Consider the following 20102-nt stretch of genomic DNA (forward strand, 5'->3'; position numbering starts at 1 on the left):
TCATTATAGGTTATTTATCGTATGGCAGCACTGGTTCTCATTTTCAAATCTCAATTCACAATACTCGGTTCGTGAATCGTGCGTGAATTTAGTAGAAATGTCAACGTCGTTTGTGTTGATTGTGTGTTGCAAAACAAATCGCAAAACTTTCGCGATTTTATAAAACATTAGAATTTGATTTTATGAAAATGGAGACTTATTTTATAAGTAAAACAGTGCAGAATTTATTGAAATATTGTGTTTTTCAATTATAGTAGGACGTATGATTAAATCTTCAAGTGCCCCACATTAAAAAGTAGTTGTGATTCGCGAAAGTTTTTATTTTGCATTGAAATTCTAATGGATAAAAATGCATGCCACAAGAATTATAGTGTTATTCGTTTGTATTACGTTTTGCGTTAATGGTTATGATAATGAGCATACAAGCGAACATTCTTTGGAGTTGACCCAGTCCTTGAACTTGGCGCGCCAGGAACTTATTCAAGAGACGTGCGGTCGACTCCCTTTAAAATGGGGTCTTGATGATTTGCCGCCAAGCCAACTGGAACACATTTTGGTGGATGATGATCACAAACTCCTCTACTGCTACGTGCCAAAGGTAAGATGGTCAAGGTAAACAAGTAGTCAGAGCTCAAATAGTAATTACCGCAAACGTCATAGGTTTTTTCCGGAGAACTTGTGAAATAACTTATTATTTATTTGTTACATAAGTAACTGGCTGAAAAATTCGTTTCTTTCCTTAATTAACGAATTTAGAATATAACAATATTCTAAATTCGTTTAAAAATTTAAATTTAGAATAGAATACAGGAAAAGGATTTAGAAAAAACGACTTAATATGTCATTATTCTAAAGCATTTTTTGGAAATAATTAAAATAAATTATAAGAAGTACAACTATATTTTGTTTAACAATTTATATTATATTTTCAAAATTAGTTTTACTTTTTACACAGAAACTACACTTCATTTTTTGAATATATGAATAAGAATATTTTGAATGCCATTTTAAGTTGTGAATACACTTTTTTTTTTAATTTTTAAAGGTAGCATGTACGAATTGGAAAAGAATACTCATGATATTGGCAGGAAAATGGAACGACACAGATGTCCTTTCCATTCCAGCCAGCCTTGCCCATTCTCCTGGAATGTTCAGAAATCTCAGTTCCGTTTCGAAGGAAGACAGAGACATCATGCTAGAGAATTATCAAAAAATGATAATAGTTAGGAATCCATTTGAAAGATTATTATCTGCTTATAGAAATAAGCTTGAAGGTGATCTTCCGAGTGCTAAATATTTTCAAGTAAGTATAGTATAATAATTTGGCCATTTGGGAGAAGATTCCAGTATAAAATATAATTATATATAAGTAGTTGTGCTTTAAAGTTATATGCTTACAACTATGTCAACCCAAACATGCCAGTGTGCCAATAAACTTGGCCATAGGCTGTTCTCCATTGTGCTTGTAATTAAGTTCTCATTAACATTTATATATATATAGAGTCCATTAAAAAATTTAAAGTTCATTTCTTGGCAATTTTCTTCAATTAAAGCACTACAATATCTGCCATCTAACTAATTAACTTGGTTGCATGCTGATCACATATAAAACATCTTTAATCTGTTTTAAGAATATGCTGATAATAAGTTCTTTGACATTACTAAACTGATCATATTCTAAATTTAAAGTATAATGATCAAAACATCACAAATAGGATAAATTTTATCACGATAAAATAAAATAAAAATAACATTTTAAAATTTTGCTTTTTTTTTTTTTAGAGTCGTCATAGTAATTAAGTATTAAGAAACAGGCTAGTCTTATCTTTTAAAAAGGTGCATTAATTATATATGTAATTTAAATAAAGTTGATTAAATTTATTTTATTTTAAAGATAATTTATATTTTACGATAAAATCGCATCTAAAATTATTATTATAAGTACAAATGCCATTTAAAGTATCTATCTAAATCACCTAGATTTAAATAATGAAATATATTTAAAAAAGCAAGTAACATAAATAAATCCATATTACATAGATACTTATTCATCATAGATATTATATAAGTAAACCTACGTACAAAGTTCTTTTTTTAAATTTCGAATGCACGTAATCTTGTTTTAATAACCTCAATAGATATAGCAAATTAAATCAATGGCTCAAAGGATAAGTCCTTTGCCCGTTATGTTATAATTAAAAACAAAAAGAATCTAATGCTTGCAACCGTCGGCAATAGGTCCGACACAAGTGAACTCTTTGAATTAAGTTTGTAATAAATTCGGATTTTTTATGTAATTTTATCAGTTTACATTAAATGTCAAGATATAATAAGTTCGGAACGTTGAATCATTCGAGAAGAATTTCATTAGTTGTATATAAAAAAAATCGACTAGAAAATCTACGATTACCCCCAAAACACTAGTCCCTATCCAAACCAAACACAAGGCCAACGATTAATTGGATCGTGTCGTGTGCAGAAATATTCCAAATTCGAACACACAGATCCATTAACAAAAGTATTAAAGCTTAAAAGATAATATCAATGTTATATTTATTAAAATAATAATTAAATGTCATTTATAATATACGTAACATCACAGTTTAACAGTTAGAGTTAGTGTCATTATTATATTCATTTCCTCTTTAAAATATTAATAACTTTTATTATTATTAGAGTTTTTGTAGATTGGGACATTTATGCATAACTCCGTCCAATTTTGGGAAAAAACAGAAATTTCTTTTCAATGACATTGTCCGAGTTAATACGTAAATGTTCTCGTGGGAATTAAAAAAACAACTTGGGTATGTAAAAATAATGTTATGATCGCTAGTCGAGATTATACAAATAATTTGACATGATAAAATAATAATGAATTGAATCAACCCAAAAACGAAATGAAATTAATGAAATATTTCATTTCGTTTTTGGGTTGATTCAAAAAAATTGATTGAAATATATTGTAATATCTAAGTCATGTCTACGTATTTACTGCATTTATGAAACTACTGACTCAACTATGGCAAGTTATTATTACAGGTATATTTCAGCTAAAAACGTGTAATTTATTTTCAGACAGAGAATCTTTTTTTTAAACTGAAAGGAATTTAGGAAATTTCTTCTGTTAGGTTGACTTTGAATCAATTTTACTCGTACAAAGTCAGTGCGCCATGTAATCCATCCGTCGATATTTGAGTAGTCGCTTAAAGTATGTAAACAGTTTATTTTCGAGTTGAGTTAAAATTTGTATATTTTAGGATCGCGTCGGGAAGAGAATCATTAAGGCATTCCGAGAGAACCCATCAAACGAGTCCTTGGAATACGGGCATGACGTCACCTTTAAGGAGTTCGCGCTGTTCCTGACAAATAGGTCGAAAGAACTGGCTGATGTGGTGAACAACGAACACTGGCAACCAATAACGAGCCTTTGCCATCCATGCCTTATTAAATATACATTAGTTGGTAAGTGTTTTTAATTTTTTTTTTATTGTGAGAATAATGTGTGAATATGTAAGTTTTAAAATTTTAATATATAATATTTTGACATATAATATTTTGACTGGTTCAAATTATACTCAACCGTAGTATGCGTAAATTATCTGTATTTTTTTTAATCTGTATATGAAATTCTCACATCATTTAAGCGGAATAAAACAATGACCAAAATTGCAATACAGTTACAAAATTATTGAGAATTTTTAAATACATCAAAATTCTAAAATAGAAAAACAGTTCGCATGGTTAAATTTAATCGTCTTTCTTTTAAAGAATATAGGCAATCTATACATATAATAAAATTGGAGTGTCTGTTTGTAATATTAAAATAACCGCGTTTAACTAAATGCATATGTATGTATACACGGTACATATACCTAAATAACATTTTTTTACAATTTTTTGTATGTCTGTCTGTCTGTTTGTTCGGGTTAATCTCTAAGACGGCTGGACCGATTTTGACGGGTCTTTCACTGGCAGAAAGTTGATGTAATAAGGAGTAACTTAGGCTACTTTTAATTTAGAATTATATGTAAAATAATAATAAAGTCACGCTTTTTTATTAAATTCAAACGCACACGAAGTCGCGGGCACAGCTAGTTAATAATATAAAGATACGATAGTATAAATAGAGCAATAAATTTGTTAATTTTGCCTTGAATTGATAAAATCCGTCGCTATAAATTATGTACATTTCCTATTAATCCCTTTCGACTTCAGTTCAAATCTTTCAATTTATTGTTCGTAATTTATAAGCGATCAGATCCCGAATTTTATAGATAAGTATCACATGGTATCTTTATGACGTGAAACAGATTATTTGTGTCAATTTAATAAAAAAAGTAATGATACAGGTCGAAGGTGAAATAATATTTTGAATTGCTATACAGAGCTAATATTATTTTTATCTTCATTTGTTAATTAATATCTTAATCGATGATATACCTATTATATTATTGTTTCATATGACTATTGGTTCATTTCTACTATGTAATTTAAACTACTTGTAAGATTAAGTTTCAAACTTATTAGGCAGATTTTACGCAACTAGTTTTTTTGGAATTCAATGGAAGTGTACCGAAAAGTATTTCTAGTTTCTTCACGACATTTACTTAAAAATTACATTTAAAGTCCACTAATAGTGGTTTATTTTTTTTTGGACATCTCTTCGTTATTAGTAAACTGGTAACGTTTCCCAAACTTATCCTAAAGTTAATTTGATTAAATATACCTATAGTCGTAGTAATTCATGTCGCCACAATGGATAATATGACAGACATTATGTAAAACCTCAGAAAATAATATTATGTACAGTATCGTTATTAATAATGAAATGTATGTTGTCTGCTGTTTGTCATAAATTATTATAAATTATTATTAATATTTATTAAAATCTTAAAAAAGAAAAATTATTAGTTTGCAAATCGAATTTTTATACAAAAAACTTTTATACGAATGACCTAATAATCTACAATTAAAAAATATATTTTGTTTTTAAATTATATATATGGAAGTATCTACATAATATCTGTCCGTTAAATATAATTTTACCTTAATTTTTTTTTAATTTGTTTTTAGAAGGTAAATGAGCAAATAGACTTCCAAGTGTTAACTGGTCGCATTCCCTTATACACACTAGCAGTGTGAGAAATAACACATCCACCACCCTTTACAAAGTCAATTCGCAGAAATAGTGAATAGACGTGGTGGTATGTGCTTTGCACATTATTACCCTGATCCATTGAATACAAAGTTGTGCTATTTGGCCGTACAATAACTGATTATATAAATCCAATATACGCGAAAACGAGACAAAAAATACAATATATACATGATTTATAGGATCTCAAAACAAACGTCGTAGTTTTTTTCCACAAGGCTATCAATAATTTATTCCATGTCTGTTAATGAAGAATCACAAGGTTGATTTACGAATATAAACATATACTCTTAATGTAACCTTTGTAATCGCTACATAACTTATGTTTTACGTTATCTGTTAATTACCAAAATAAACATTAAGTTGAGATCGGATTTATAGTATTAAATCACGATTTAAAAACGGATTTGTTTTTTCAAACCACTAATACTGTAAAAGGATTACTTGTTTATGTGTGTGTAATTTTAAGATCGATTCAACGTCTAAATACAATGTTTTCGAAGTATGAAAGCTTTACTTCCACTTGTACTGAATACTGGTGAGTTAGAAACGACTCAAATAACGTTAATTTTTGTTAAGATCGTTACGACAATAGATAAGTTCAAGGAGTCAGTGTAAATTTGTTATTTTAAACGTTTTAAATTACGTTTAAAATAACAAGACGGTTAGACGGCGTTTTTGATAGTGTTAACTTTATTGCTTCTGAGATAAGTCCGATCATTCGTGTGTTGTATTTGCAAGAATGCAACTTTTATACCGATAAAATATAATATATATTCGTTACGTAATAATAAAATATATTTTTTTATAACTTACGTTAATAGAATACCGATAAATATAATAATTAAATTAAAATTGCCTACATGAAACACACGATACGTGTCTGCTTTTTGTTAATTTTCATATAAAATGGCCGCTAGAAAAAACCTTGGTATCATTCGTTCAATTCGTTAACAATGCAGATATACCCATTTAATGACTACAGAAATAAGTTCCGTGGAAATGATTAAAACTGTTGAATGCCTTCTTAATGATAATATTATCAAGTATTCCTATTTACCCTACCACTTAAGCTTATAACTTTTGTTAAAAGTGGGGACGACAATAGCTTAGGATCGATCCCGCGACATTTTAACGCTAGGCGGCCGTCAAACCAATTCACTGTTGACGTTTGAGTGTATATAATTTTGATAATATTTAAGATAAGATTATTAAATAGACAATAGGAAGTTTAAATATGATTTGTTATACGATTATATGATAGATTAAAATCTTTTGCATGTGTTGTAAACCGTGTTTCAGAACTGACGGTCATGTTGCGTCTACCTTAACTAGTAGCGCACTGAAATAGAATGCTATTACGTATAATGTTCATTTAGGTTTCTTATGAATAAAATAATTAATTTACATTATTGTTTACTCTTAGTTAAAGCTAAATTTATATCACTCTCTTATTCTTTTTTTCTGTGCCTAAAAAACCCAATATAGAGCATCTTATAATGCATTAGCATTAGCAGCCTGTAAATTTCCCACTGCTGGGCTAAAAGCCCCCTCCGCCTTGAGGAGAAGGTTTGGAGCATATTCCACCACGCTTCTCCAATGCGGATTGGTGGAATACACATTTGGCAGAATTTCGTTGAAATTAGACACATGCAGGTTTCCTCACGATGTTTTCCTTCACCGCCGAGCACGAGATGAATTATAAAGACAAGAGTCGAGATGGCCCAGTGGTTAGAACGCGTGCATCTTAACCGATGATTTCGGGTTCAAACCCAGGCAAGCACCACTGAATTTTCATATTATAATGAACTTTCCTATATATTTTATAATGCGATAAATTATTAATTAATAAATATTATGGATATAAATTTAACTGAAACGGCTAAACTGTAAGGCTATTCTAATTCTCTGTAAAAGAAGCTCGAATCTCACCGCTGTAAACGAGCGTGACATGTCAGAACGTGAAATAGACTACAATAATTATAAAATGTATACATTTATCAAAATTGACACATAATGGAGACACATATCAAAATTGCATATATACTGTAATTTGGTTGTCAATATTTTACGAGTGAGATACGAAGTGAATTCTTAGAAAATCGCACTGCTAAACTTAAAATATGAAAAATTTATTAATAGAATCCGCGGTTAATAACGAATACATAATAGAATCAATTGGTATGATTATTATTTTTTTTGTACCATTGCTTTCGTATTATAAACTCAACTGCCCCTAAAGGTTCCTCTGCTGAACCTTCGGGACCGGCACTTTCTCTCTGTCCTCAAGTTTGGAAGTTAGTCCAACAAGATGCTCAGGTGTGATTTTTTTTATACATGTGTGGCTGAATAATCAGCTGATACATTATGCAGGTTTCCTCACGATGTTAGAGAATAATCGCCGACATCGCCATGAAATAATTAAACACAAATATACCATGAATAGCTTAGTACTTATTAACCATAATTATACATATCGTAAAAAATATATTTAAACAATAAAATAATAGTAATTTATAAAATTAAATTTATGTACGTTGGTATTATATAATTACTAATTAGTTATCGCCCGCGGCTGCCTCTGCGTGTAAGAGGGTTTCTTAGGTTTTAGGTTTAAAAAGCCTATGTAACCTGTGTCCTTTATTTAAGCTTGTTTAGTATTTTCAATTTCATCAAAATCAGTTATGTGGTTTAACCGTAAAACGTAACAGAAGGACAGAGTTATCCCATTTATAATATTAGTTAAGATAATCTATGATCGCTAATACCACTAATACGCTGTACCAAAGATACTGGTTGTAGTAATTCGTTGCGTTGTTATTTTACATAATTTAGTTCTATAGCACACCGGTTATACTGCGTCGTAATCACTACTTAGGATTCGGTAATTTTGATTGTACAGACGGAAAAAAAAATATCTACGTGTTGTAAAAAACTTTTTATATTACTAACTAAAAATTAAATTTATTAAATATTACTCGATACAGAGATAAAGCAACCCGTTATTATATAATAATATCACTTTATGTATCTTATCACACGAATAAATTATGACGCAGGTATATCATTAAAAAACATAATATAATATGTTAATAAATTATTCCTATACGACATATAATTAAATGACAGATATCATTGATGACAGTATTGTTAAAGGGACAAGGGACGTAACAATACATATATTCTAATATTGTTATTAGTTTTTATATGTATCGATAGATATCGTGGTTTATTTTATTCGTTTTTCTGAATCACACTATCCTTTGTCAAAGAAAATAATATTAAATTAGTAATATAAATTAATCAATTACTTGTCTTGGGAATGGGTGGTGTTTTATTCAAATGTTATAAATGCGAAAGTATGTCTGTCTGTTGCTCTTTCAAGGTTAAACCAGTCAACCGAATTTGATGAAATTTTCATATCTAACACACACTGACCATCCCCTCTAACGCGAGCGAAGCCGCCGGCGACTAGTAGTTTCGAATAATTTAGTGTACGTTGGGCGTGAAAACAACCGAAACCATTTAAATAGTTTTATGTTATGTAATGTGTTTGATGTTTTTTGATATAATTAATTATAAACCTGACTTTCTGAATTTCCGAATCCTGTCTTAAATAAAATTTATTAAGATTTCGTGTTTTTTTTTGCCAAATATCAAGACGAAGGTTAATATTGGATGTTTATGGTTTTTATAACGCCGACTGTACTAACAGGTACCGCAAGCTAATGAGTTAACAAAAATAGCGGCCCCATGTTTAACGTAAGCAAATTTTAAACTAAGAGTTTGGATAGGATTGTTTTTTTATTTATTATTTTTTAAAGGAAGTGCTTCTTGCGTGAAGTGAAGTGTGAATTCGTTATATCGTTTAAATATTTGGGTCAAGTTTTTGTTCTGCCTAGGAAATAGCAGTCTGTTCAGTGTCAGATTAGTAATTGCTTGATATATATTTATTGTAACAAACTTTTGTATTCAAAGTTTTATCCTTAATATGATGAAGATGATGAGTTTTACACGCACGATATTTAAATGAAAGAATATTTTATGATAGCCTTAATAATCAGGAAGATTGGAGTATGTGTGTGTCGGTTCAGGATTTTTTCATGCATATGATACCTTTAGAAAGTTAACCAAGCTTCTTTAACTGGATTATATGGGATTTCATCACACACCTACTAAAATTACGATTGTCGTCATTGAGAAGTCCCTGAGAGCATGCAGGATTGTTCGTAATACGCAACCGTAACTACAAGAGGAAGGGACATTACATCTAAGTCCCCAATGTTTGTGGCACATGACGATGCAAGACATGATAAATATTTGTTACAGTGCTCATGTCTATGGACGGCGGTGACCATTAACCATTTACCAGTTTAGATGGCCCATTTACCACTGTACCTATACTAGGTATAATTAATACTAATTACATATTAAAAAAACACGTATGTGCGCCTCCCGCACGTTGAACGCTTCGATGGTAGTAAAGAGGATCCTCTATCAATTAAACATTATAATAACTAGAAACATTTTTTTTCCAATTTCAGTGCCAATTTTCTGTATATTCCAATGGCAGGTGGAACATCTAAAGATAAACAAAGCTTGGATTCACGTATTCTATATTGAAATTTGTTTATATAGTTAGTACTGTGTCTATTAGTTATAGTTTACATAAGAATTATTTACTTTGATGACTTTAATAAGTAAATGCTAATCAAAATTAATAGCTAATGTACAAAGCACGACTGCGTGGCAATGATGATTCGAGTTAAACGCACATTATTGTCATTATGACGCAGATAGGCTTTTGAGTTATCACAGCAAAACTGACCTGACATTACTAAGTATTCAAAGACTATACGAATACCCCGACGACAGATGTTAGTCATGATTTCTTCATCTTGAATTTTTTTATAAATACCAAAGTAATTTAAAAATTTCTACATGTATGTTTGAAGTCGGTGCCGAGCTTAAAGGATGTTGGACATTAAATAACAAGTAATATTATCGAATTATAACAATGTTAGCGAGCTGATAGCTTGCCAGTGGCGCGCTAACCTAGCTTCGAGTGTACAAAAAAATCTTTAAAATTCTTCAAGGTCTCCGTAACGACTTCAAGCAGTTATAAATAAAATATTGCTTATTTTTTCGTGTATGGTTAAGAACGAGTCTTTTGGATTTATAATTGGAAATAAAACCTCTTTTCTAATTTTTATCAATTTTTTTTTTATCGTAATTATAGGATTTTCAAATTTTCATTGTTCGCGTTAACAACTCTGGTTCGTTAGTTTATTAATATATTCTAATTTGGTTGTTGCCCGCGGCTTCGCTTACGTTAGCCGTCAGGTGTTAGCCATAAATAATGAAAGTAGCCTAATACGTTCTTGAGGTAAAGATTGCTTCATACTAAATTTCATCAGATTCGGTTCAGAGGTTTAAATTTGAGAGGAATATAATTCCAACGTAATATAATATAATAGCAATATCAATATCATAAACAGAATCGGCACTAATATTTAATATAGTAGAAAAAAGGGAAATTCTTGGATGGTCTTTAATATTTGTGGCAAGCTTATAAATCTGGTTTCAGATCTCGAGTTGGGCCAGTAAGTAAATTTTGCTCTATTTTTTATCGTCAAGAATTTCTCAACAGCGGCCGATTTGCAAAGTTATATTTTTGTTCATCTATTTCTCTTCTTATGTCTGCGTTATGTCTATTGTGTTCTATGTCATGTGTAAACATTGGTTTATCTGTTATTTCACTTCTCATCTCATTTGTTTTTGAAAGATGTAATATACCAACACCCCCCCCCCCTCCTGATACTGTATTCAAAATACTTCGGTATTCTTCTAGCACTATCGAGCTTCTCGTAATGTGACAGCAAATTGACGCGATATAATTATATTCACTATGGATTTGCGGAAAAATGGCGTTTTGAAATCGAAATTTTGGAAGTAAAATTAAAGTGGATTTAACTAGTTAAGTATAACAGTGTTGTATTATAAACGAAGATGTATTAATCATATCATCATAAACTCTTAGTAGTGCACAATATAGCTGAGTTTATTAGCAAAGCGTATGAAATATGTATATTTAAGATTTGTCTTTCTTTATTCCTACTTGCATTGGAATAGGCTATAAATAAATACACTAAGCTCCTTTACCATATAGTAGTCAAGTAAAACTAAGCACTGTGTTTGTATTTGTCATTACAATGACATAAAATGTATATGGTTAAGTGCAACCTATTCTACTGCCCTCAATAAGGTCACTACCGGTGTAACCAGAATTTTACCCTATTTAACTACTTGCATGTTTGCTTTATCAAAGTACCCATCGCCTAGATTTCTAGATTTTCTGTTATAGCTGTGAAAGTAGAACTAATTGGCGTTAAATTATATATTTAATGTACGAACTCTTCTTTTTTCATTTAATTTAAACGTTCTCGTCGTCTGCTTTCAAAAGGTATTTGCATAGTCGTAACTATTTAATACTAAGTGTTCATATTTTCTTTAGAATCGTATATTTGCAATTTTTTTTCTATCGAAAATAGATGGTTACTCATTTTCTTTTTAACTTTTCTATATAAAATAAAATTTAATTTTTTATGTATGAAAAACAACAATATCCATCTTGTTCTTGCTGCACTGATGATGGTGCGACGTCACGTCTATTTCGAGTTGCGCATTTTCGTATTGTTCTACAATTTATATTTAGACGTTGAAAAAGAGTAACTACTGAGTTTCTTGCTGGTTCTTCTCGGTAGAATCTACATTCCGAACCGGTGGTAGCTTTACTTTATATAGTTTGTTAAATGAAGATTCAAAAGTACTTGTAAAAGCCTACTTGAATAAAGTATATTTTGATTTTGATAACTAAATGTTATTTGCTATTGTATTATATATTATTAGTAAATGTTAAGGATTTTTCGACATGTGCTTAACGAAGTTATTTCGATGCGTCCAAGATGATAAAACAGTTTTTCGTTCATTCAGTTCATTCTTCCCGAATCATGTCTAGCATTACTCGATAAATACGTTAAGACAAATAGTGTTTTTATCTAAGTAATAGCATGTTAATGTCCTCCTATGAAGGAAAATGTTTAAAGCTTTTTCCACCACACTGCATCAATGCAGGTTTGTGTTTACTTATGTGGCAGATTTTCACCCGATACCTACTGTTTTTCTCAAGATGTTTTCTTTCCGAGCACGAGATGAATTATATATAAATGTGACGGTTTCTATTTATGTACCAATAATTTACGTTAGCAGTAATATTTGAGCTGTAACACGGATACGCAGTACAATTGTATTTAACAAGATAACAATTATCATAACTTTGTGTTCATTGTTTAATATATAATAATATTTATTGTGACAAAGGCTCATAATTTTCATAACTTATGTTTACAGAATATTAGATATTCGTTTAATGTTATATATAGAACCTATTTGTACTAATGGATACAGGACACATACATTTTAAGCGTGGAATTAATCCTTGTTGACTTCCAGGCGGTAGACATAACATACATATATAATTATATTTAACTAACATGACTGTATTTTTAGATGTTGAGAAAAGAGTAACTACTGACTTTCTTGCCGGTTCTTCTCGGTAGAATCTACATTCCGAACCGTAGCTTTACTTTAAATAGTTTGTTAAATGATGATTCAAAATACCTTGTACCTTGTTGTTTATTTTGATTTGACTTGATTTGAAGCGAATATCGCGCTTTTGAACCCGAAAAGTATCTCCGATTTCTCATGGTATCTGATTTGGTTTTTCAATCTTCAATTAATGGGATTCCTTCTGAACATGAGTTTCAACAAATAACATGGACTCATTATGAATGTTCTCCAGAAATGAAGATAAGTAGAAGTAACAGTACTAATACAATATTGTTTTCAGGTAAATATGAAACCCTCTTGGATGACTCATTACTGGCTCTTCACACGATAAACGCGTCGCAGATTCAGTTCCCCCGTCTGGCACGCACTTCGGGTACCTCTGAAAAACTACGCAAGTATTTCTCGCAACTAGATCTACCTCTGATAAGGAAATTGTACAAATTATACAAGTACGATTATAAAATATTTAACTACGATTTAGATAATATAGTTGGTTTCGATCTGGGGTAGATGGGTATGATCATGGGATTATCGTCTCTATGGTCATTTTTATATGAGCATTGGAAGGAACAATGTCCTCTCTTGGATGAACTAAACTTGGGTTTAGATCAAAGACTTTTCACGAGAAACAAATTCGACACTATGCAATCGAAATGGTTCCGAATCGATTGTAAAATGTTGGAAACTGACATGCAGTGATACTCTATTTTGATATTTGTATCTTAGATATATGGTTCAATAGTGTTATACTCAATTTTGTAACATACGTCGTTTTGACATTTCACAATCGACTTTACGTCGAAGTGCGAGTTTTTTTTTGTGGAAAAGCGATTTGTATGTTGTTTATGCAGTTGTTTTCAACTGATATTTATGTCATCGTTTTATTTAAGTTTATTATTATTTATTTATGTTGGTTTCACTATTGAAATCAATGTAGATACCTTATAAATTATATGACAGTTTAAAAAATATATAGATATTTTAAACTGTCGTAAATTGATTAGATTCATAAATATTTACTTCGATAGCTTAATTGCTAGTGATGTGGTAATAACGGCTTTATATAAATAGTATTTCATCGGGTGTTCAGATAAACATTTATTTATCCTTTCTTCTATCATTACAAAGAAAGAGACAAAACATTGTTTAATTAATCACTCCGCAAATAGCATTCAGAGGTAAAGCCGTGCTTAAGTTTTATCATGATGCGTTACTGTTAGTGCAAAAGGTCGTATGTCAATAGTAGTTCCAATTGAATACTGCTCTTGATCTGATTTGTGTTACTTATTACATTATGAATTGCATGCCTCAAAAAAATACTTTATAAATATACCAGTTACAACGGTATATACTATATTAAATAAAGTGGAAATTATTACTGTACATACGACCTTTTGCAAACAGTAAAGACGAATATTAAGAGGTCCTTAAAGAATTTTTTTAAGGAGTTTTATGTTACGTTAATTTTGTTAGTTGGAATTTGTAATAATCATTTACAATGTTGCACGCTGTATATACATATGTTTGTTACATTTAGAGTACATAGTTCATTGTTGTTTGTAAAGTAAGCACTAAACAGTTTTATACATTTTTGTTTACATAATGTACAGATTTTTTTATAGTAAAGAAACATAAATAAAAGTTATTAAGATTTAAAAGAGAGGACAATTGTTACAGTCAATTTTATGTACATATTTAGTAATTTTTAAAATTACCAAGTATACTAAGTAACTAAGTATTTCCGCTCGGCAGTAGTATGTACGATGAGTGAGGGTACGTACACTAAGGGGCTTTCACAAAGCCTTGGTGGTAACCAAGTGTTTTGAAGTCATTTCATATGATTGATTTTCTGGTTTAAATCTTAATAACTTTCATTGTGTTTGTATTTCGGTGGGAATATTTCTGCCCAACACGGACCAATTTATTAAAGCCTTTATATTTTTTTACATCGTGTAGCATAATATTAAACAAATAACATATATGTTTAGTATTACACCATTTATGTCAGGTCTAATTTTACATTATATATATTTTAACCTCTATTTCTCCAAGAGGAATATCAACTGATATTATAATAAAATATTTTTTGTTTGTTACGTTTACACGTCTTAACTACTCAACGTATCACCGTGTAATTGCACGTTTCGTTACATAAAAGGACATGGAGTAAATAAGAACGCGACCGAAACTGCTGTCGGAAACTATTGAGAAACTAAAAAGTGTCTAAATCAATAAAACATTTGCGATGATAAGTCCAATAAAACGCGTGGACCCAAAATTTTCCGTTTGATAGCAACTTGGTTTTTTTTTTTTAACTTATAAATTATATTTAAAATTGAGTTTTGAGGTGAACGGGTAATATTCTCACCTTTTGTGTTAGAGATACCGTTATTTCGGGCTAAAATGTAAATGAGTTATAAAAAATCGGTTCAGTATACAAACTCAAATTCCTTTATTAAATATAGAAGCGTTACACTTACTTATTGATAGTCAAATTAAACACTACACTAAACACCCTTACCTGAGAAGAACCGGCAAAAGAAACTCTGCGGGTCTTTTTTTTGTCAAACTAATTATATACATATATTGAATATTAATAGAAATAGCCAGGAGGCGATCGTTTCATTCCCAAGGTGTGCTATTAATCATAAACTCACTTGCGTAGTAACCTTTCGCACACAAGCGTTCCTAAACATTTTTTTTTTTAATTTAGGCAACAGAAGCATTTTGAACGCTTTCTGGGATCCTGTTGTAGAACTGTATACATTGCCCCACAAAGAAGTTACTGACTCTATGCAGTCGAGTAACAGGAGTAACAAGTTTGTGTTTGTTCCTTGTACCATGCTATGAAAATTACATTTTCTCATAAAATCATTAATATTTTTCCGTACATAAAAAAACATTACAGAATATATATTGAGAAGCAACATTTAATATCTTGATATCTTTAAATTTATACCTCAATGAGTCCTTGGCTCCTAGTTTATAGATTGCGCGAATAGCCCTCTTCTGCAGCACAAATATAGTATGGATAGCGGCTGCGTTACCCCAGAGCATAATACCGTAAGACATTATACTGTGAAAGTAACTGAAATATACTAAGCGAGCCGTATCAACATCGGTAAATAATCTAATTTTTTTGACCGCAAATGCCGCAGATGGCCCAGTGGTTTGAACGCGTGCATCTTAACCGATGATTTCGGGTTCAAACCCAGGCAGGCACCACTGAATTTTCATGTGCTTAATTTGTGTTTATAATTCATCTCGTGCTCGGCGGTGAAGGAAAACATCGTGAGGAAACCTGCATGTGTCTAATTTCAACGAAATTCTGCCACATGTGTATTCCGCCAACTCGCATTGGAGCAGCGTGGTGGAATATGCTCCAAACCTTCTCCTCAAAGGAGAGGAGGCCTTTATCCCAGCAGTGGGACATTTACGGGCTGCTAATGCTAAAAAAAAAAAATGCCGCAGAACTCTGTCTACTCGCCAATCCGTTAATATGGGGTACCCATTGCAACGAGTTCATAATGTATGTATACATATAATAGTTTAGATTTAGATAGTGAATAACATTAATACGTCTATCTATTGACTATTGTATGTTTTTGTATGTTTATTACAACTTAAAGTACAAAATGGATTCACAAAGCTAGAGAATATGTCAGAAAAAAGGAGATATTTCGTGGGACACCCAGCTGGAACGCAGTTTCTTTCTCTATATATTACGAATAATTTAACAAAGTTCGAGAGTAATTAAATTGTTATTACAAAACCCCGTGCGATTAAGACAACGAAAAATAAGTTTTAAAATTGTGTTATAGAAAATCGTATATTTTTAACAGACAAGATAATGGGGAAGGTCGCCTGGGGCATCGAAAAAGGGGCTTAACGCTGATTTTAACGTGATTACTACCAATCAACTCTACTGTAAATCGCGTGAAAGAACTTCGTTTCAAATATATTCACTTTTAAAATCATTGAACTCGTTTAAATTCAAATGTCAATTAAACTTTTATTTACAGTGTAGCAAGTGGATGTTAGGTAGTGTCATAATGTATATATCATACGCACGTGTAGCCTGTAGGTTACGTAAGAAGCGATCAAGTGCAACTCCACAATTTTTGGGTCAATGATGCAATATTTTTTGCAATTACACGTGATTCTATTATCTTTATAATACGAATTATTTAAAAAATTAACCAATTTTTTTTTTATATAATCGAGATTTTATATCTTTGTAGCTTGCTCTAATTTTTTTTGTTTTAATCAAATACAGCAATTTTGTTTTTGGGAGGGCTGCAATTAAAAAATATTTGAAAGTAATCGTGAGTTTTTAGATGGAAAATAAATCATTAATAAACTACAGTGAATATTAAATATTTTTAAATTACTTATTAAACGTTATGTCGGTATCAAAGTTCAAGTGAGCCGCTTGATGTACGATATCGGTAGACATTTTAATTGTTACTCGAGGTCGTTGCTGTCAAAACTATTGGTCTTAATAATTCTCACATTATGATAATATTTTTTGAACAGAATTAAGAACTATTATTTTTATGTAATGTTTGTTCCGCGTGTTTTATTATTTATTCAATATCAGTATAATTCTCTTAAGTGTCGAAATAGGACAGGTGAGTTTTAACCAGTGAATGTTTCTCAAACCTGGACAATCATGTATTTCATTTGCTTTGATAATTCATCTCGGCACGGGGATCGAAAACATCCACGGATAAAAATCTACTCCATGGTAGCAGCGTGGCTACAAAACTTAAACACCCTGCTCGAAATGAAAGGGGCTGGCTAACCTAGCAGTTATTAAAAATTAGATAATAATACATTCTACAGGTTTAGGTAATACATAGATATATACGTAATCTAATTCAAGCGCCACATGTAAAATGTTTTGGAACAAATTGTGCTATTTTAGCTTAAAATATCATGATTGCAACACAGAATTGAAAGTGTCCAAATTTTGTAAAGTCGCTAAATATTTCATACGCTAATATTTTTTCCTGAATATTGTCACTTTGCTCGGTCATGTCTGCGGTGCCGATAACCTTTCACGCACACACGTGCAGTATTCTTACACGTTGCATACACGTTTAATGCATTCATTCATAGATTTGATAATATTAGGCAGGGCTGGAAAACGAGACGCATAGTAGTCTCATGTATTATACAACATATAGCATTTTTTAAATTATTTTTTGGGTTTTCGAGATTTTCCTTCATCTCGATAAGAATGTTGTAGGAAATGCGAGTATCGGAGTCAAAAATAGTAACACTACTTAACCGGGTTAGTATGTTGACGATGTCGATGATGTTGCCTCGGGACCTTCCATCGGTCTATGAAATTGAGAGAACAGAGAGAGTATCTCTGCTGGCGCATACACGTGTGCCCTGGAATAGCTAAAACTTATTTTAGATACTTAGATAATTTATATATCGAGAGAAACGCTTAAAGCGGCGAACTCTTCCAAATGGCCACTGAGTACACGCATAGTAATACTTTACTAATGTGATCACTATATTGTATGGTGTTTGAGTTTCAAGCGTAGCCGTCTCACGCACCAAGATAATAAAGTTGTTTCGCGTTAACGATTAACAAGGATTGATGCAACTATGTTTGTCTTCAAAATTTAATAGATTTTGTTTTATCAACCATACCGATCAATCTCATTCGTGTCTTCTCCATCCTACGCGACATTGCCGAAATTATCTGTTAATTATTTTGTATTACGGCACTTCGATATAAATAATCTGAGATCTCTAATTGAATAGTCTACAGATTGGCAGATGTGGGACAAAAAATGTCTACATGAATGCACGGTTATGCACCAAGTCTTAAAATAAATCCAAACAGTTGTGACGTTACGTAAGTTACATTCATGATGTTTTAGATTGAATAAAATTAGTAAAGTAACAGCCTGTACAGTAGACATCCCACAGCTAAGGAGATTATTCCACCACGCTTTTCTAACGCATTGTACGAATGGTTTAGGTTAACGTGTTTCCCTTAATCATCATTTATCACTTAGTTTGAGTATATTCTGTCATTAGTATAATGGGTATGTCGTAATTCAGATTATAAAACGGTAAATATAATTTCTAACGTCGTTTTCGTAATATTGCGGTTTACAAATTACTTTGAATCACTTAAAATTAAATTAAAGCCTATTTATCATATTAAATATATACAAAGAAGTTGTTGCATGAAGTATATTGCAACTAGTTTTTACTATTTACCTCTAGCATTTCTCTTTTCCGAGACAAACAAAAGCCTGTCTGTTATTTTATATTGAATACGATACGTCTTTCCGTTGCTCAGATTTTTTTCTTATATTTAGTATACAGGTACACAGACCGACAAATGGCGATGGTAACAGCTTACTTGATGATAATCAACCAACACCGCCCATAGACATTGGTACCATAAGAAATATTAACCAACCCACCATCGCCACCTACCTTGGGATATAAAATGTTATTTCCCTTATTATTGTACTGGCTCAGATTTTAAACCGGTCACAATAGTACTAAGTATTGCTGCTGGCAGAATATGCTATGAGTGGTTTGCACGAAGCCCTACCACCAAGTTAAAGGAGTCCGTGAAATATGACCAGACTCATAAATATAGTACATATATAAAATGATATATAAGGTGACTGAACTTTATCATTGTTTTATTTTAGACAATGTCGGTTTGTCGGTCAGTTATCGAACAGTCGGTCGAATGTGGTTGTGTACCAATTTATTCATATTCAATGAATATCCATAATTATGTTTTCATTATCTAGATTTTTTTTTAATTCAAGTAGACATTCTATTGAGTATTAATGATTGTTTACAATTTATTGTACTTATTTCAATTGAATATTATAAATTCGAGTGGTTTACGTGTTTGCTATTCAATATGGAGTCTAATAGTCGAATACATAAGGTATCTTTTAAAGTGAAAATTTGTATGTTCATTTCATTCATTCATCCTATTGTGATGAAACTTTTGCGAGTTGGACTGCGTACGTTCTGTATATTGTTTAAGTAGTTTTCACTTAGACATTACATAAAACCTCATTTTTTTAAATATATATTTAGATTACATTTTTAAATTAAAATAGAATTCATTTTATCAGCGACCTAAAGGGACCTCGTTGTTAAACCACAGACAGTAAGATTATATTTGCCTCTTGGTTTATTTATGAATATGTTATAATATTCAACACTCCAAAAGCACTTTTAATTATTGTATTAATAAGATCTAGTTTTCCTTGATCGATCTGTTGTATATTGTAATCGTTTTCTCTTTAGTTTTGTTTAT

At 31.0% G+C, this 20102-nt stretch overlaps 1 protein-coding gene across 1 annotated transcript; it reads left to right on the forward strand.

Annotated features, from left to right (window-relative positions):
* Positions 1-110: 110 nt before the first annotated feature.
* LOC125077138 (carbohydrate sulfotransferase 11) lies at positions 111-15282 on the forward strand. Its single transcript, XM_047688954.1, has 4 exons — positions 111-598; positions 1046-1303; positions 3258-3462; positions 13065-15282. The coding sequence occupies exons 1-4, from the start codon at positions 350-352 to the stop codon at positions 13292-13294; spliced, it is 942 nt and encodes a 313-aa protein (XP_047544910.1). The 5' UTR covers positions 111-349; the 3' UTR covers positions 13295-15282.
* The last annotated feature ends 4820 nt before the right edge of the window (positions 15283-20102 follow it).

This window comes from Vanessa atalanta, chromosome 3 (genome assembly GCF_905147765.1).
Source record: "Vanessa atalanta chromosome 3, ilVanAtal1.2, whole genome shotgun sequence".
NCBI lineage: Eukaryota > Metazoa > Arthropoda > Insecta > Lepidoptera > Nymphalidae > Vanessa > Vanessa atalanta.